This window comes from Pseudorca crassidens, chromosome 7, assembly GCF_039906515.1.
Source record: "Pseudorca crassidens isolate mPseCra1 chromosome 7, mPseCra1.hap1, whole genome shotgun sequence".
In the NCBI taxonomy this organism is placed as follows: domain Eukaryota; kingdom Metazoa; phylum Chordata; class Mammalia; order Artiodactyla; family Delphinidae; genus Pseudorca; species Pseudorca crassidens.
This window is the reverse complement of record NC_090302.1, coordinates 9,373,844-9,393,849: the sequence shown is the minus strand read 5'-3', so window position 1 is coordinate 9,393,849 and position 20,006 is coordinate 9,373,844. Positions and strand designations below refer to the sequence as shown.

The window sequence follows — 20,006 nt, the reverse complement described above, 5'->3', positions numbered from 1 at the left end:
TATTAACCACATACCCAAGTGTACAGTGAATTCCATTAAAACGTGTTCTCCGAAGGAGACTAGGAGATTTCTCTCACAGCTCTTGTCTGCCTGCCTTTCCTCCAAGTAACAAATCACAGGGTAGTACGGAGGTAAGTGTCTTCCAGGGGAGCTGGATTTAAAGCTGACCAACAGATGGGAGCATAGCTAGAAGGATGCCACGCAGTCACCCCTCCCCCAGACATGGCCTTGTTAACTTTCTCCCCGAGTCTTCTGACATATGACATTTCATTGTTTCTGCAGGTAGGTATCCACCACCCAGGCAGATTTCTTTTACTGTGATGTTTAATACTTAAGCCCATAAATCAGGAAATTTTAAAGACGTCTACTAAAGCTCTTCCAACAAAGTATTCTAATGGGTGGCTTAGAAAGAAGAGAAGTGGCTTTCGTGAGTGTCCACCTGTGTGAGACCTGTCCTGGGCCCTCTGCACATACGCCACTTCTGTCCTCAGACAGGCTCTCGAAGTACTAGCTCCTTTCTGACATCAGGGAGTTTTCATGCTTGTCCAAGGCCACCTGTCTTCCCTAACTCCAAATAGGGAGCAGTCAGATTTTCATTTTTAAGGTGACATTTTATTTTGGGCCTGAATGCTAAAAAAAAAAAAAAAAAAAAAAAATTGGGTGGGAAATATTTTTATAAATTTTATTATAACAGTAATACATGTCCATGATTTATAAAGAAAAAATCAGGTTCAAACATCCCCATTCAGAAGCATGGAAGGGGAAAGGCAACGGTCTTTCTCTCCATCACAAACCCCACAGCCCCGTGGTCCTATCACGGTCTTCGTGCGTCCCTGCAGCATTTGCTGGCTGTGGACAGTCACACAGTTCTCTGGCCCGCACTCTCTTCCACCAGCCATTCCTGTTGTTTGTTGGTAAGTCTTTGTTAGGAAAATGATTCCTAACAGACTCAGGGAGAACTCATTGCTTTAATTTTTTCCCACTAATGATGAGAGTAATACATGCTTGCTGTGAAGAACGGAGTTTCTGGTGGAGTAGGGGAAAGTCCTGGCAGGTGAGCCTGCGGTGGGTCTGAGCAGGTCCCTCATGTCACGGTGCAGCCGAGGAGACCCCAGGAACAGGTCTGAAGGCCGGGTTGCCCTTCCAGACGTGGGACTCGTGATCTTAGGGGTAGTGCCCCCTTGGCCCCATCCTTCCCTCCTGCGTCCACATCCACGTACAGGTCACTCTTGTCCCCTTTGTCCCTGGAGCTTACCTAAACCTTTTTTGAAACTAGTCGTATTCTTAGCTTTTGTCACCTCTTTTCTGCCCACTGGCTACCCTTTCTGCAGAAGGTCCGTGTGTTCACTGCCGCTCAGGGCTGTGAGGACCAGCTCCTGAGGGTTGAGCATCTTGTTCACACCCTCACTCTTCCTGGTGGTTTCATGTGTTCACTCCTGGTCTCCACTCAGCCTCAGCCTCTCCTACTGAAGAGGAGACCGTGGCTGCAAAGGACAGCTACGATCTCGTTGGTCATTTTTGATTTCTGTTTTTGTTGCATTTCCTTGAAGGCCGTGGGGTGTCGGTACTCTAGGCCAGAAGAGCCCCTGATCCCTTGGAGTGGGGACAATGACAGGTCTCAAAATGATAGAGAGAAGTCCCTGGGGCTTGTTAATTTTAGGCGTCACGGGTAAGTGGATGATAGAAAATACACCGATTTAGTCAACATTTGTCGAACGTTCAGGAGATGTTCCTTGAGTGCCTACTATGCGTGTCTTGCTCCATGAGGGCTGGGCAGACGTGGGGAGGTGGGTGTGATGAGGGGATGCAAGATGAGGACAAGGGCAGTGGGAGAATCCTCTGCCCCTCTTTTGAGGCAGTAAGGAAATTAGGTGCATTTTATTTTCAGAAAAAGAAAGAATGGGTCCTATAGTGAGATCCAGAGGGATACAGCTGAAGGGGTGGCAGGGGCCCACTTGCCAGCCCAGGATTAGAGCAGGAATAAGGCATATTTTAATGTTACAGCCGGTCTGTCCCGGCCCTGCTGTCAGAGCCAAGACTTTGCATGACAATTTTTTACAACTGCAAAGGAGGGATGTGGAATCTCAAGACTGGACAGATTCTTAATTAGGTGACTTGAGACTCGCTGTGTAGGAGTTTGTGGAGACTCCTTTGGAACCTAAATTCCTTTCCCCCAATAATGCTATTAATACAGAAACCTGGCTTTGGAGTGACATTGCTTCCTGGGGAAGGATTGAGATTAATTGCACTTTTCATGCCCTGTACTTTCTGCATTACCTGTAATAATAATGTACATAGATTAGGTAGGGAGGATATTAAACAGAAGAATTTATGAACATTTGAATATTAAGTTGGTTATCTGTGGCTACCTTAAATGCAAGGTTGTCAAAAATAATTACAGTATACTAGCAAATACTGGCTACCAGAGACAATATAAATACCCTGAGTCAGTGCATATTGGGCTTTTGGCATGAATCATTTGCTCAACAAGGATTGGGAATACGTTCTTCATATTTATGAGGAGGAAATGAAAGAGAGCACGGGATGGGGAGGGGAGAGGAACAAGCAAAATTAATGGTGTGGCAGACTTTCTGTATTAAACCCGGTGCAGTGGCAGCCCCTGCACGGAGGGACCACACTTGGGCTGCGGGAAGCTCTGACAGTGCAGGCTCCCGTTCCATATGCACAGGAGGGGTTTTTTCATGCTTTTTTTCATGGCTGCACCACCGATGTTCTGGTTTTATGATCAGGGACATTTGTAGAGTGTGGAGTGTGAGGTCGCTAAGTGGTTTGCAGTTGACTTCTGTAAAACCCAACTTGTCAAGTAGAAGACGTTTGAGAAGGATATTGATGAACACCCGTCCATCTATGGGGCAGGAAAACATACCCGGTTGTTAATTTCTCAATGCAGAAAACAGTGATGACATGGAAAAGCAACTGCCATGAAAAAAAATTATGATCGATTAGATCAGGTGATTCTGAAGGCAGCTGATGCCTGCGCGTTGGGTTAATGGTTCAGACCCTTCCTCCACAGTCAGAGATTTATTCCGCAGCAGTGAGGGTTCCGCTTTCCACTTGCTGCGCTGATCTGTGCATTGTCTTCCTGAGACCCAGCCACCTGAAATGTAATAATATTAAATCCTCGGCAAATACCGTATTTCTAGAGAAACGGTTTTGTGACCACAGTGCCGAAAAAACACTGGTCATAGTTTACACTTGACATTTTGACCTTCATGGCTAAATTTCAAGAATTTATTTCATTTGTGTACTTTTGGTTTATAATACATTTATTAAATATACTTTTAATATATCTATTGATATGGTTTAGATTCATCATCCAAGCAAATCCAATTTGATTTCTGGTTCTGAGTGGCCCGCCCAGTTAAAAATGTACCAAAAAACATTAATTTATTCAGCAGATAATTATTGAGCACCTACTGTGTGCCCAGATCTATGCTAGGCTTGGATATATAGTAGTAGCAGAGATAGTTTTGGTCCTGATGGCTCTCAAACTCTAGTGGGGAAGCAGATACTAAATAAAAACCTCACAAATATGTCATTATAAATTGATATGAAGGAAAATTGCGAGTGCCGAGAGAGGACATAGCGTAGAGTTCAGATGATAGGAGTTCCCTGATTGGCTTTCAGGGATGGTGTTGGCACTGCGCAGGATGGGGTGCGGCACGGAGACTGAGGGGCACGCCCTTCTCTGAGCAGGACGCCTGAGGAGTTGCTGTGCGGGGCAAGGTGGTGGGCTCGTCCGGGAGCGCAGAACAGGTAAACTGAGAGTGTGCTCATGGGGACTTGTGGGGATGAGATGCTTCTGGAAGGTGAGCATTCCAAGTGCATTGCTAGTATCCTGACAGGAGAGATTGGGATCAGAAGGCATCATTCTTTTTTTAACTGAAGAATTTAATGAAATCTCCGAGGTGGACCCACATATCTAAGTTGTAGGATAGATCGCTTTAGAGCTTGTTTCCAACTTGAGATGTGGGCTGTGAGTGCCAGTGCGTTTGCAGAGAATTCTCTCTTGCAATTACAGGATGGCGTGCTGTCTTCGAAGATACTTTTGCACTGGTTACGGAAACTGCGCACTGTGGACCCCGTGCACTACCACTAAGTAGAAGCTATAATAGGCCCTTGTGCATGTCATTTTAGAAGATGTGTAATATTAGGCAGCAGGGCTTTTCACTGTGTCTTAGTTTATGATTCGTGGGGTTTTACAGAATGTGTGTAGCCCCCGAAATGTGTGTCAATATGCAGACGGGCGATCACTTAGGAGTGTGACTGGTTCTCTGTTAGGCTGAGATGCAGCTCTCCCTGTGCAGCGACCACCCCAGGAATGTGCTCTTTCTAAACCTGCTACCCCAAGAGCTGATGCTCAGGGATCAGCTGAGTGAGTGGCTTTGAGGTTCTGCAGATGAAACTCCTCCCCGGGGGCCCCCAGAGTCCCTGTGTAACTGCTAGGGAGCATTAAATGACACCTACTGTAATTAACCTGCTGTCGTGAAGCGGCGCGAGTCTTGTGTTAGATATGCGTTTTCGCGAGTCTTGTGTTACATACACGTTTTGAAGCCAAGATGGCAAACCCACTGCAGGCGTGTTCCGATTAATCATCTCTCTCTCTTCTTTCTTCCCAAGAGCCATTTAGGGAACGTGTTAGTGGACATGAAGCTCATCGACATCAAGGACACTCTGCCTGTCGGCTTCATCCCAATTCAGGAGACGGTAGACACACGTGAGTCACCCCTTACTACTTCTCGTCATGATGAGAATTTTCTTCCTTCAGGTATATTTTTAGACATTTTTATGTGCATTCTTCTTCGGAAACGTTTTAGGAGGCCTTACTGCGTGCCCCAAATAAACCCTGCTGCTTTTGACATATGCCTGACTTGGTTCTCCAAGGAGTTTTCAGTGTTCTGGGTAGCGGCATGTAAATGAGCAGAACGGTGCTCCCTGCTGAATCGGCTCACTCAGGAAGGGGACAGTGAAACCGGTTATAGTTTGTCCTTAGCCCGTTCTCCGGTGCTGCTGAAGCCAAGCTTGGCATGAGACCCAGAAGCAAAAGGAAAAAACCAAAAGCACGCAGGGAACACAAGGGCAGTAATAGCCCCATTTTTGGCTCTTGGAGCACAAAGAAAAGTCAGAACCAGAAAGACTGCAACTTAGAGTCCTCAGGATTCGAAATTGAGGGAAGACTCTGATCCCTGAGCAACACAGAGCGGAAGTGAGTGGCTGACACGTCGGAAGCTTCTTCAGGATCCTGGGGCACTTCGAGGTTCTTGTCGTGCTCGCCAGTTATTAAATAGAGCTGGAAACCTGGGTAGTTGAGCCTCCTCATTTTGATGTGCTATAACTTGTTTTACTTTAAATTACTTGTGACCAATGTTAGGATATCCACGACAGTGATGCAGTAAATAAAAAACAAATACAGAGAATCCTTTCTTTATGACACATGATCCATTTATGAAACTCTGCATTTCACTTTTTGTCCCACATACTTTATTTTTCCGTAGTTAGCCCCATTTTGGACCTACTTTTTTTTTATTTGTTTGCTGTTTTCTTGCAAGCATTTCTTATAGACCAGACTTTCCATATTTACACAGATCCCCACATAGCTGTTATTTTAATGGAACAAGTGAATTCCATTGTGTAGCCTACTTTTCTTAATAGTCTCCTCACTTTTGGACATTGGGCTGCTTTTGTTTGTTACTGACGTGTATTAGCTAATAATTGTGATAGTTGGTATTTAGTACGTCTTTATGCTAAATGCTCTACATACCTGATCTCATTTAATCTTCAGTAAGACCCCTATTTGGAGATGGGTATTATTATACCCATTTCACATATGAGAAAAATGAGGCACAGTAACTACTTAGGGATTAAAGAGCTTATCCAAGGTTACACATCTAGAAGTGGGGGAATGACTAGATTACACACACAAGCGTGACGCCCCACACTTTTAACCGTAGTGCCACTCTGTAAAAGCATGTGTTTAAGCACCTTTTACCAATAGATTTTATATATTTATGTATTGGAGTTTGGAGATAACAGCTTTCTTGAGGTATAATTCACATACCATACAATTTACCCATTTAAAGTTACAATCCAGTGGTTTTTAGTATATTCGCAGAGCTGTGCAACCCTTACCACAATCAATTTTAGAACGTTTCATCACCCCAGAAGAAACCGTACCCATTAGCAGTCACTCTCCATTTCTCCCTAGTCCTCTCCTCCCTAGCCCCCTGCCAGCCCTAGGCAACCACTAATCTACTTTCCATATAGATTTGCCTATTCTGAACATTTCATATAAATGAAGTTGTATAATCTGTAGTCTTTTGTGTCTGGCTTCTTTCACATAACATAATGTTGTCAAGGTAGGTTCATGTTGTAGCATGTCAGCACTTCGTTCCTTTTTTTATTGCCAAGTAATATTCTGTTATATGGATGTACCATTTTGCTTATCCATTCAATTGATGGATATTTGGGTTGTTTCACTTAAGGTTATTATGAATAATGCTGCTTTGAACACGGATGCACAAACTTTTGTGTGGCCATATGTTTTCATTGCTGTTGGGTATATACCTAAGTGTGGAATTGCTAGGTCATATGGTAACTCCATACTTAACTTATTGAGACACTGCCAAACTGTTTCTCAAGGGAGCTATACCCTTTTACATTCCAGCCAGCAGTGTTTGAGGGTTCCAGTTTCTCCACATCTTCAACACTTGTTATTGTCATTCTTTTTAGTTCTCACCATCTTAGCTGGTATGCAGTGGTCTCTCATTGTGGTTTTGATTTGTGTTTCCCTTATGGCTAATGATGTTGAACATTTTTTTATGTGCTTATTAGCCATTTGTAATTTTCTCTGGAGAAATGGCTATTCTAATTCTTCGCCCATCTAAAATTGGGTTTTCTTTTTACGATTGAGTTGTAAAAATGTTTTAATATATTCTTGATATGTCCTTTATCAGTTATATGATTTGCAAAAATTTTCTCCCATTCTATGGGTTTTCATTTCACTTTTTTTTCTTTTTTTAAATTGAGGTATAGTTGATGTACAGTTATTCCATTTTCTTGATGCTATCCTTGGAAACACAAAAGTTTTTTATTTTGGTGGAGTTCCATTTATCTGGGTTTTTTTCCTTTGTTGCTCATGCTGTTGGAATCATACCCAAGAAACCATTGCCAAATCCAAGGTCACCAAGATTTATGCCTGTGTTTTCTTCTAAGAGTTTTATAGTTTCAGCTCTTTCATTTATGTCTTTGATGCATTTTGAGTTAAAGTTTGTGAATGGTGCAAGATAGGGGTTCAGATTTGTTCTTTTTTTTTTAATTTTTTATTGAAGTATAGTTGATTTAAACACATGTATTCTTTTGCATGTGAGTATCCAGTCGTTCCAGCACCATTTGTTGAAAAGACTGTTCTTTCCCCCGTTGAATTGTCTCAGCATCCTTGTTGAATACCAATTGACTGTAAGCATGAAGGTTTGTTTCTGGTCTCCGAGTTCTCTTCCATTGATCTATATATGTCTTTCCAGCCTTGGTTACTGGAGCTTTGTAGCAGGTGTTGAAACCAAGTGGTGTGAGTCCTCCAACTTTGTTCTTCTTTGTCAGGATGATTTTGGCTATTCTGGGTCCCTCAAATTTCCATGTGACTTCTAACATCAGTCAGTTTCTGCAGAGAAGCCAGCTGGGATTTTGATAGGAATGGTGTTGAATCTGTAGATCAGTTTGAACATGTATAGATTTTGAATGATTTCCTTGTGATGCGTTTCCAAGGACTTGAGGCTGCTGGGTCATGTGTCCTCAACGGCCTGCTCCCGACCTTCCTCTACAGCAGAGGTCCCCAAGCTTTTTGGCACCAGGGACTGGTTTCGTGGAGGACAGTTTTTGTCGGGGGGAGGGGAGGATGGTTCAGGCGGCACTGCCAGCGACGGGCAGCGGCAGATGAAGCTTCGCTCGCCCGCCGCTCACCTCCTGCTGTGCGGCCCAGTTCCTAACAGGCTGAGGACCGGTACCGGTCCGTGGCCCGGGAGTTCGGGACCCCTGCTCTGCAACCTACTTCTTACCTTCAAGCACCCCATGCTTTACCCAGACCGAGCCACTTACTGTGCCGTCTTCATGCTCCTTTCTTTTCGGACTCCACGTATTTGCATTGTTGTTTTCCTGGCCTGAAGGCCCCTTCCGTCAACTCTGAATATCCACACCCCATGTCTTTCAAGGCTGAGCTCAAGACTGCGTGAAACAGCCTCTGATCCCTAGATGTGAGTCTGAAGCAAGCTCTCTGTCCTCTCCACAGTCAGCCACAATGGATGTGTGTCTACTGTAGGCACTGCAGGCTTTGGGATATAAAGATGAGCCTAGGAAAAGAACCCACAAGGAGCTCAGTTTAGCGGGTGGCTATAATCACTTGGAGGTCAGGGTCCCCATCTGCCTTCTTTACTGCTTTTCACCTGCCTGGCACAGCACACCTATGTTGAAGGGAGGGAGGAGAGTAAGCAAATGCCAGTAACAGTGGTGGGAAGCCAAAGGGAGTGGTCGATTCTGCTCCCGAGTTCCCATCTTTACCTCTGTTAGGACAGACTGCACCAGGCATCATGGGAAGAACTTGGGCTCTGCAGTCAGACTCACCTAATATTGAGTCTGGCTCTGCCACTTACAAATGAGGGACCCTGGGCAAATGACTTCAGCCTCCCGGGCCTCAGTTGTCTCAAATGGGGGGAATATTTACCTGTTTTCTTCATGTTTTGCTACTTACTTTCTTCGAGGGCAAGATCCGTGTTTAATTCATCTTTGAATCACCTAAGGTACCTGCCATACACAGTGCCTTGATCAGAGGATGGGCTCAATAAAGATAAGCTTTATTATCCTCTGAGGCCAAATTAACTTCCAGGAAAACCAGTTCATGTGGCCACTAATGATCGCGGCTTGTACCTGTTTTCCACCGGCCTGCCAGCATAGGTTTTACATTTTTTATTTAGTTTTACTCTCTAATTTTGTTTAATTTTCACTTATTATTTATTAGCAAAACTGAATATTTTCACGTGTTTGCCTGCTGCTTTTGCTTGTTCTTATATGAATGGTCTCTTTAAGAGCTAAAATTGCCTTGTAGACTTTTTGTATTAATTTCCTACTTTTCCCCTGTGTTTTTCTTAGTTTTAAAATTTGCATTGTCGTTCGTTTTTGACAACTAAGTGGCTTAAAATGTCTGTATATTGATATACTATAGAACCAAGGGAGTTCCCATTCTGCATTTTCCTCTCAATTTGTTGAACCAGTTGAGCGAGGAGGCCCAGGGCTGAGTCCTGGTCTAGCTTCCGTGGGGCCCCAGTGATTCTGGGAAGTCCCCCCACCATGACTGGGGGTGCACTGGTTGCTGCCCCATGGACATTCTGAGGTCGGGTCCTGGCACCTCCAACAAGTGTCTTATCACACAAGGAAGGGTGAGTTTAGGGTCGCCTATTCATTTAAGGTCATGCGGTCATTCCTGGAGCCTTTACCCAGGGACAGGTGAGCTCAAGCTGACCAGATAAACCTGTGGTCAGCTCTGTGATGTTTGAGAGCGTTTAGGGTCCTGATTTTATAAAATCAGCCAGAAAGATGAGACTCCTGTAATTAATTTAAAATACGGTTTGTTGCAATCTCTATAGCACTTAAAAAACTGGAAGACTGTTTGTTTTAGTAAAGTGCTGTGTCCTTTCTCTGTGTTCATTAGCGTGACTGAACACATTTCTGTGGACTCTGTATGTTTGCTTAAAGTCAGGCCCGTGTAAGCATGTGTAATTAGTGGCTCCATCTCTTACCCCGAGTTTGCTGTAGATGGAAGAATGGAGCAAAGAGCAGCTGGCAGAGCAAGTGCATAAAAGACCTGCATCATAGTTTACTTTGAGGAAAGGTCTCTCCTCCTTCACACTTTCAAAGGCCTGATCTTATGAGCTCATAGTTTTTGAAGCTGCAGGGTTGCTGTGGACAGTTTACCCCCAGTTACCACCCCGGCCTTCTTGGATACGATATTTGGGGTCTGGATTCAGTATCCAGTATTATTACTCATAGCTGGTAGATCTGGTCTAGCCCTCAGTTTCCTCACTAGGAAAAGAACCCACAAAGTTTCTGAGTTTCCATCTGGTTCCCCCAAAATGTCAGCACCTAATTCTAATCTCCCCTTTGGTAAAAATCAAGACCAGCAGCAGGACTGCACTCCCCTCTTTATCCTGCTCCCTGATTTAAATGTGCTTATTTCCTGCCATGGAACTGAAAGGTCTTGAAAATCAATGGCAAACACTGACACAAATTGTATGCCAGAGGCTTACTTACAATGATACGGTGAGGGGCTTCCCTGGTGGCGCAGTGGTTGAGAGTCAGGGGACGCGGGTTCGTGCCCCGGTCCGGGAAGATCCCACATGCCGTGGAGCGGCTGGGCCCGTGAGCCATGGCCGCTGAGCCTGCGCGTCCAGAGCCTGTGCTGTGCAGTGGGAGAGGCCACAACAGTGAGAGGCCCACATGCCGCAAAAAATAAAAATAAAAAAATAACGGTAAGAACATCCATGGCTGTTCTTTTTTTTTTTTTTAAGAAGATGTTGGGGGTAGGAGTTTATTAATTAATTTATTTATTTTTGCTGTGTTGGGTCTTCATTTCTGTGCGAGGGCTTTCTCTAGTTGTGGCAAGTGGGGGCCACTCTTCATCGCGGTGCGCGGGCCTCTCACTGTTGTGGCCTCTCCCGTTGCGGAGCACAGGCTCCAGACGCGCAGGCTCAGTAGTGTGGCTCACTGGCCTAGTTGCTCCGCGGCATGTGGGATCCTCCCAGACCAGGGCTCGAACCCCTGTCCCATGCATTAGCAGGCAGACTCTCAACCACTGCGCCACCAGGGAAGCCCCATGGCTGTTCTTTACTGAGCACTTACTGTGTGCCAGGCACGGGGCTAAGGGAAGCATATGCGTCATCACATTTCATCCACCCAGTGTCCCTATGGCCTCAGGTTTCATTAACTCCCTTTTACCGAAAAATTAAGTCACTTGCCTAAGATTATGGTTCTGGATAATGGTGGAGTTGGAATTTCACCCCAGATCTATCCGACTCATGTACTGAATGGCTGCAGTTGATTGAAAGTCATGTTTAAAAACCACAAATGAACAAACAAAACACACGTGGGTGGTGGTTCACCTTCGGCAGTTGCTAGGGTACCAGCTCATCACTCTAATACTTGATAAATAAAAGAATCACATATTTAACTCTCCTTTCCTGTAACAAAGCATGTTTCAGGGAGACCAGGTAGTTGAAAAATAAGATGTTTTTTATATAGAAAAATTCCAGCTAATAAATGCAGAGGGAATGACAGAAAATCACTGTGTTGACGACTTTAATGAGATTATGAATCTAGGCAACAGTCATCAGGGGATGAGAAAACCTCATGAGCATGGTTGTTGGGGACTTTATAACTGAGGTACCAACAGCCGTGGGACCTACCGAGGGTGGCCCAGCTGAGCCCCAGGCCGCACGTGTGACACCGTCGGATGTACGTTGCGTCATCTGTGAAGTGCTCCTGCCTGATCGGAATCGAATCGAGCCTTTCACTCTGCCGGTTTACAGGAAGTGCAGGGGGTGACCTGAGTTCTCCATCCTATCAGTGCCCTGAAGATAAAGGGAAGGTGGAGAGGTTGCCACAGAACAGAAGAGGCCTAACAACGAAATGCAGTGCACAGACGGTGTTTGGGTCTCGGTCCAGACAAACCAACAGTTAAATGACACTTTTGAGATAACGGAGGAAACTTGAGCATAGACTCTTGGGTGATATTAAGGAATCATTGTTCGTTTTGTTAGGAATGATACCAGTCATGGTAAAAAATAATAATAATTAAAAAAAAAAGCCTGCCATGGATACCTACTGAGATTTTGGTGGGTGACGTGACATGGTGTTGGGGAGTCATTGTAAGTCTCCAGCAAAGCTGGAGGGGGTGGGGGAAGGAGAAACCAGGTCGCCCGTTGCTGACAGTGTTAAAACCGGATGATGGGAACATGTGGATTCATCTTACTGTTCTCTCTGTTTGGGGGAATGTTTGAAAATTTCTGTAATAAAAAGTGAAAAAGGACTTCCCTGGTGGTCCAGCGGTTGAGACTCCGCGCTTCCAACTGCAGGGGGCGCGGGTTAGATCTCTGGTTCGGGGAACTAAGATCCCACATGCCGTGTGGCGTGGCCAAGAAGTAAAAATTTTAAATATAAATAAATAAATAAATATTTTAAAAAGTGAAAAAGAAAAAAGATCCTGTAGTGAAATGTGTTGACCCTGAGGGTGTCCGTGTGTTTGTATCTGATGGCTGGAGCAGCGAGCAGGTTGTAGTCGTGGGTTTATTCCAGGATGCTCCTTGCAGAGGTGTGTGTGCCCCTTGGGCCCCTTCTTGGCAGGGGTTGTTGGGGGTCAGGCCCCGAATGCAGAGCAGGGTGACTGGGCCTGTCCACTGCAGCCCTGCGTCCAGCCCTTCTTTCGGGCGACTTGGATGGCTGGTCACCTCCACCACCGGGAAGGGAACGTGACAGGAGACATGGTGTTGAAAACGGAGACGTGGGCACCTCTGGAAGACTCATCCCTTTTCTTGTCCTTTCCTTCAGAGGAAGTGGCTTTTAGGAAGAAGAGGCTGTGCATTAAATTCATCCCACGGGACTCAACCGAAGCTGCCATTTGTGACATTCGGATCATGGGCCGGACCAAGCAGGCCCCTCCTCAGTACACGTTCATTGGGTAAGTCTCAACAGCCCCAGTCTCATCTCTGCTGTCCGCTGAGGGTGCTCACATCACCCCTGGGGACCGGGTCCTGAGACCTTCTGTGTGACCCGTGGGCTCAGCCGTCTGCCTCTCATCAGCCCCTGGCCTGAGCTCTCCTTGCTGCCCTTCCTACCTGGGAGGCCGCTGGTTCAGGACACCATGCTCCTGACCAGTATTCAGAAGTTCTAGAATTCATTCGCCTCGGTCTTGATTGATCTCACTGGGGTCACGTGCACCCTGAGCCTGTCGCTGCTACCAGGAAAATGTCAATCTCTGATTGACCAAGTCTGAGCTGAAAGTGGGGTCAGCTCCATTGGAACTCAGGCACTGGGAATGAGGGGTGGCTGCTCCCCGAATACGGAGGGAAGGTAAAGATCAGAAGAGGGATGAAGGGATGCTGGACGTCCAAAAGATAATAGGTGTTCACCCATTGTACTCAGTCAGCTGAAATTCGGGTCTCTCAAATTAATAGTGTGGTTGAGGGTTTTCGGCCTCTTGGCCACGTGCCTCTCCCTGGCCGGCTTTGCAATCTTCTTGCTTATCCCTGTGGGTCCCTACATCATGGATGCGTTTTCCTACTTGGCTTTTGAGGTCAGCCTCCTGGATCTTGCTCATTTGAGCCCAGACCCTCCTCTTTACTTGAAAAGCCATGGCCTTTACTTGAAGGCTGCTCACGGACTGGGTGATAGAGAGAGAGAGATAGAGCTGCGGTGTTTGCTTGAAGCACGTGGGGAGCAGGTGTCACAGAAATAGAGGTTATTTTCATCTTGGTGCACGATAGCTTGTGTGGACTCTTCAGCTATGGAATGTGATTCTCTGTCTCAAGATCTCGTGGTCCTTAAGAAGGACTCAGGCTTCCCTGGTGGCGCAGTGGTTAAGAATCTGCCTGCCGATGCGGGGGACACGGGTTCAAGCCCTGGTCCAGGAAGATCCCACATGCCGCAGAGCAACTAAGCCTGTGCGCCACAACTACTGAACCTGCGCTCTAGAGCCTCCGAGCCACAACGGCTGAAGCCTGCGTGCCTAGAGCCCGTGCTCTGCAACAAGAGAAGCCACTACAGTGAGAAGCCCGCGCACAGCAACAAAGAGTAGCCCCTGCTCGCCGCAACTAGAGAAAGCCTGCGCGCAGCAACAAAGACCCAACGCAGCCATAAATTAATAATTTTTTTAAAAAAGGACTCTATGATCATACCCTTTCTACACACTCAAAAATCCTGTTTTGCAACATGGTTTAAAGTCATTATGGAAACAGGATTATGGAAGTAGAAAATAGGTAAGAAAATAACCATACTTCAGGTATCTTAGAAAGAGCCATTTACATACAAATAGAAGAAACCAACGGTTTAATAATTACTACATGTATTATGTAGATTCAGTTGCTGTGTGTATTCAGTTCTTTAAAATTACACACTATGCTACTTTAAAAGATTCAATTTTTAACCAATTTAAACAATTCTAAAGAATAGATTCTTACCATATATGTCTTGGTAATCAAAACTAGAATCCCTTTTTTTATATCATTTTGAAAAGATTGCTAAATAAAGTATATTTTTGTTTCATCTTGGGGCAAAAATTCTTTTTCAGAGGAAGACAATTCCAGTGTTATTTTTAAGGAAAGAGAATTCAGTGTTCAGAGCTCTGTCGCTTTTTCTTAAGAATGGGCACAGTTCCACAGGTTACTTTGCAAAGGTCTGGGGTTGTCAGACTGGGAACAGCTCCTCCCAGGCCTGACTGTGGCCTGATGCCGAGAGGCGGCAAAATCAGTGCAGCTGAGTGGATCAACCATCTGACACGACGCGGCTGTGGTTCAGAACAGTTCCGCGGTGTACCGAGAGGCCACCAGAAGAATGCTCTGAACAAAGCTGTTCTCGGTTTTTGGAGGGATGATCTTCCTCTACATCCCAACGTGTAGTTCTGTGCGGCAGCTGAGCAGTTGGACGTTGATGTGTCTAAAATAATCCTGTTACAGTTCCTGCGAGTATGCCTGTCTCATAAACACTTGTGACCGTGGGGCATGGGGCCGGGCTGCGGGGGGTGTGTGCAGATCAAATAACAGGAACCCTGATGTGGCACCCGTCGGGCCCTGTTGTCACCACCCTTAGTTGTGGTGGTTCATGGGACACATGCCTCGGGCTCTGCGAAGATGTCTCCCAGACTGAGCCTGAGAATGAGGCTGACACCAGGTGACACCAGGCAGTGAGGAGCTTTACCCTGGAGGTGGGGGGCAGGGGGAGGGGGGCGGCACGGCATGGAGCTGGGTGGGGCTCGTTCTTCCCATAGCTAAACACTAGGCACACGGGTCAGCCCAGTGCCCTGTCTGTCTCGCCCCAACCACACAAAGAACTTGAAGCAGACGATCGCACAAATACCCACAATGAAATGGCGGAATACGAAGAATTTTGCAGACCGAGAACCAAGGAAAATGTTGATAGCATATAGTAGGAAGGCAGGCCCAGGGGTGGGGGAAGAAGATGGCCACGTCAGACGGGCCTGCTGAGTTGGGACAGTTGCCATCACGTTAGGCTTTGAACTGTGATGCCCAGAGCACAAAGGGAGGTGATGTAACCCACCTTCATGGGCGAGAATCGATTCCCTGGCGTCTGAGGCTGTGATTCTCTTAAATGAGTTGGTTTGCTTTGTAGCTCAGGTAATTTTATGTTAAACGGTGCCATGAAGACTTCTCTTTTCTCCTAAAGGGAGTTGAACAGCATGGGGATCTGGTATCGAATGGGCAGAGTACCAAGAAATCATGACTCATCTCAACCCACGACGCCTTCCCAATCATCAGCTGCTTCCACCCCAGCCCCCAACCTTCCCAGGTGAGGCCCTGTCAGTGGCATCTTGTTCTGTTATGCATGTCACAGAGTCATGTGGTCTTGGGTCCCACTGCGTAACGTCTTAGGACCCCTCCACTTGGTATCTGCGGAAACATTGCAGAAGCGATATACCTTTAGAGGAGATTTCACAAAGCCAGTTAGAAATCTTTGCGTTACATGAACGTAAAAGCCATTCTGTCTTGCACCTATTCTGCAGGCTTCTAAAATAGCAGAATATGCAACTTAAAATGGGCTTGTTATTCTAAAGAGCTCATAGTCGCACACAGACACATGACCTGTAGCCACGCTGCTGGGAGTGCTGGCCGAAAAAGGTGGAATTTCTTCTCTGCCTTGGCCAGCAACTCTTTCAACTCCAGGAGGATTGGTAGGTAATTTTGTTCATTTCCATATTGTTCCTGTTCCCAAAGAGCTACAAACTAAGAGATAGGTACTTTGGGTAGGAGAGAATAGTGAGAAGTTTTTCAGGGGCTGTTAGTTTTAAATAGTTGTTTCCACAAAGAAACTTGGGTGAGCAGACTGGTCTCTGCACCTGATTTCCGTTGGAGCAGAGGCAGTAGTGGTCTCAGCACGTTCTGTCCCATCAAAAACCTCTGCATCATTAGCAGTAAATTATTTGAGGACAGGGAACAAACAGCAATGATAGACTAAGCTTGAGAAAGGAATTACAAAAGTAAATAAAACCAGTACGAAGTTGTGAGGTAGTGCCATTTGGAGCTGGACGTGACGTAAATGAGGACGGATCTCAGAGCTTCTGCGTGGGCAGTTCGAGGTGCGCAAAATCGGCCAGGAACAGGACAAAACCATTACTGGGTGCTTCCCCCTCCCCACGCCCCACGGTCCACACCCTGCCCCCGGGAGTCAGGGGAGAGGGTGCTACAGGCGGTCTCCTGCGCCCTGTTCCTCTGCTGGGCTTCCCGCTGCCTCGGACGAACGCACAGTCGTGAGCCGGCAGCTCGGGGCCTGTCCTTCGGGGTGTCCTCCAGAAGACAGTCTGGCCTTTTTCACTCTCGACAGTTTCACAAACCAAGAGCGGTACTTAATCGTATCTACCCCTGCCATGGCCTGAAACTTGAGGAGTATTGACAGTTTTCAGTTTCACTTTGGTGTGAAGGGATATGAGTAGCTGATGAGCTTCCCAGAGTTGCGCGTCTTTGGTTTAGGAGTATAAGGCTCGCACAGCTCAGTAGCACTTTGGAGTTCCTTTCTCACTGCCCAGGGCACCGTCGAGGCTGCGGTTCCCGTCACGTGTGCTCAGGGTCAGCTCAGGCCCGTCGCCTTGGAGAGGTTCCAGCTGCTTCCTGTTGACATTATATGGTCTGGAAGGGCCTAGAAATAGGCACCACCTCAGGGCAGGTTTTAACTTGCTGTGAGATAAAGGAAGAGCTCTGATTCTCCACTTAAGGCAGGAAGAGCGATCTCCCCAGAAACTAGCCGGTCAGCATGGGCGCGCGGGCTCTAGGAAGTGAAGCCAGGGGACCCGAGAACACAGGCCACAGAGAGCCACACAGAACTGGAGATAGTGCTTGGGAACAAGCCTTGTGAGGCTTATGTATTTTATAACCTCTTGTTGTACAGTTTATGGTTTACAATGGCTTCAAGGAAATTGGATCAGTTTTGTTTTACTTGCCAAATGAAGCAAATGTCAAAATAGTCAATATAAAATGTATTCTAATTTGACTGAGTTAAGTCAGCCAGTATGCAGTAGGATAATTGAATGTTACATTAATGCTTCTCAGTAAAAACCACTTGTCTGTCCCAAGCTCTCCTCTCTCACTATGCAGTAATTTACAGATGGCCTGTACACCTACATGAGCCCCCTAATTCATCAGGGTTTTTTTATGTTCTTCAGTTTTCGTATTGTTCTCCTATTGTACATCTTTGATAAGAAATGAAATGCTGGGCTTCCCTGGTGGCGCAGTGGTTGAGAGTCCGCCTGCCGATGCAGGGGACACGGGTTCGTGCCCCAGTCCGGGAGGATCCCACATGCTGCGGAGCGGCTGGGCCCGTGAGCCGTGGCCGCTGAGCCTGCGCGTCCGGAGCCTGTGCTCCGCAACGGGAGAGGCCACAGCAGTAAGAGGCCCGCGTACCGCAAAAAAAAAAAAAAAAAGAAATGCTGATTTTTCAAATTTCCCACTGAAGATTTATGAAATGAGGAGTGTGTTATTCCGTGAGGCTTCAGATCCCTGCAATCTGTCCAGCAGAGGAACCTAACGGCTTTCTCTCTGGTGGTGAGCAGTGGATGAGGCTTTTGTCTCCGCTGGGGGTCTGCAGTGGGCCTGTAGGATGGAGGCCTCCAGGTCTGGATCCCAGGATTAGTCTTCTCTCTCTTGTCCCCACGCCTCAAACTTTGAACCAATAGCCTCTTTTCCCCTTCCTGTTTGGTGCTTCTGTGCCTTTGCTCACGTGGACACCTGTGCATCAGGTGTGTCTCCCATCCCCCACCTCAGATGTCAGCGCAAATGCCGCCTCTCCCAGGAGGCCTTCCCTGAGTGCCCTGTGCCTGTGCCAGGCTCTCCCCTCAGAGCGCTTCTCAGCCGTTATACCTTCACTCACGTTGTAAACTCCTTAAAGGCAGGGACTGTGTCTAGTGCCTTTTATTTCCCAGAGCTCAGCCCAGGTGCAGGCATATATTCAGTTTTGCAACAAATGCTTCTCCAACAGCCTCAGACCCTGGGCTGCAGCCTCTCCACTCCCACCCGCAGACAGCTCCTGAGTCCCTGAAGACTCCTCAGGTTTTTCTGATTATGAGAGGAATACAAGCTTGTAGAAAACTGACAGAGTATAGAAAATAATGAAAAAAATGAATTCCATCTCCAGTAAGCAAAGGCTCATAACCTTTGGCTATATTTCCTTCAAGTCATTTTTCTGTGTACTTTTTACATAGGTGATATCATATCATAAAATAGCAAGTTTGTTTTTGCTGCTTCTTTCTCCTGTACTATTAAACCACAAGCATAAGAAATACCTCAGCTGTGGTCTTTGTGTGGACACAGGGATCAAGTTGCAAAGCCCAGGCTGGAGGGAGAGTGTGGTGATGCAGCGCCCTCTACTGACCAGATTTGGAGGAGCCTGGAGGACAGGCAGGCCGGTTCCCCCGCGGGCAGCGGGCCATTTTCCCAGCCAGTCCCTGGGGGAAGGAAGGGAGTCAGGGAGGGCCAGTAGCCGACCTTGTTGCCTTCTTGAGCCGGAGCTTCTGTCTGAAAAGCTAAAAACGTGTTCGCTGCCTACATTTCTTTCGTTGTCACTCGTATATCAAAGAACTTCCTGTCACTTTTTGGAGAGCTGTTGTCCCCAGCTTATGTCAGACAAAAGGGGCAGCTGGTGGAGTTTCTGTCGATGGGTCATCACCTGAGGCCCTCGTGGTCCTGGCAGAGCTGCCTTCCCTTTCCAGAGGCCGCTACTGCCCTTCAGAACGAGCACCTCCTGCCTGTTTCCTCCCTGTTACTGCAGAGAATGCTAGTCGTGGGGCCAGATGTGGCGTTGTCCTTTCAGGATGGGCAGTCCCCTTGGCTGTATCTGGTGAATGGGGCACAGTGGTCGAAGGTCACGGCCAAAGGCAGGATAAGACATGTTGGCAGAGCTCCTCTTCCTCACCCAGCGAGTCTTCATCACACACACACACGTCTCTGCGCTCATTTCTTGACAGTTTTTCCCACGTGAAGAAGGGCATATGCCACTTCTTCCGGGGACCTGGAGCCTTCATCTTCTCCCTGGGCCCCAGCGCTGCCCCGTCCTCTGCCGTCCGCTTCACACACACTGATCAGCAGGGTGGGCCTGGCCTTGGGCGTCGGGCGTGATCCCACGTCCCCACCTCTCTCCCGGGCTGGCCTCAGCTTTGCAAGTCGGCCTGGTGTGTGTGAGCAAACATCGGGGTCCCTGGATTTGGGCTTTTCCGATTGCTTCTTTGCTGCTGCCTTGGGGCACGTGCAGACAGAGGAAGCACCTTACCCCTTCAGCCAGAGCAGCCCCCACTCCTGTCCCACACACCGGCTCTCACATATGATTCTGCGGGGAAGAGAAGGTTCAGCTTCTGCTGGAACCGAGGTCCGGAAAAGCTCGGGGAGGCAGGTGGACTCGCAGTTGATGGAGTGCCAGTAGCCCCAGAGTGTGGCTGAGTGAACAGTTCTGTGCCTTCCCACGAGGGGCCCCGGTGGGCTGCTTCCCCCCGGCTTGCTGAACAGCAGAACCCGTGGCTTGATAAAGACATCAGAGGCATGCATATCAAATGTGCAGATGACACAGAGCCATTAGGGAGAGCTGATGTGCTGAGTGACAGAATCAATGCTCCGCATCTCCTCTGCAGCCAGAGCACCCTGCCGCTACCAGGGGATGAAAGGTGATGGCGAAAATGGACAGGGCCCCCAAGGTTCAAAAAGTCAACTGCTCGGGCACCAAATTGAGATGTG

General features: G+C 47.3%; 1 protein-coding gene across 4 annotated transcripts in view; it reads left to right on the top strand.

The window, feature by feature from the left end:
• MVB12B (multivesicular body subunit 12B) overlaps window positions 1–20,006 on the top strand; it is a 206,706-nt gene that overhangs the window by 55,673 nt on the left and 131,027 nt on the right. For all 4 annotated transcript variants that reach the window (XM_067743301.1, XM_067743302.1, XM_067743299.1 and 1 more), the window contains exons 4-6: window positions 4,642–4,738; window positions 12,610–12,739; window positions 15,460–15,582. In XM_067743301.1, the coding sequence (XP_067599402.1) occupies window positions 4,642–4,738; window positions 12,610–12,739; window positions 15,460–15,582 (350 nt within the window). The remainder of the gene's footprint in view (window positions 1–4,641; window positions 4,739–12,609; window positions 12,740–15,459; window positions 15,583–20,006) is intronic.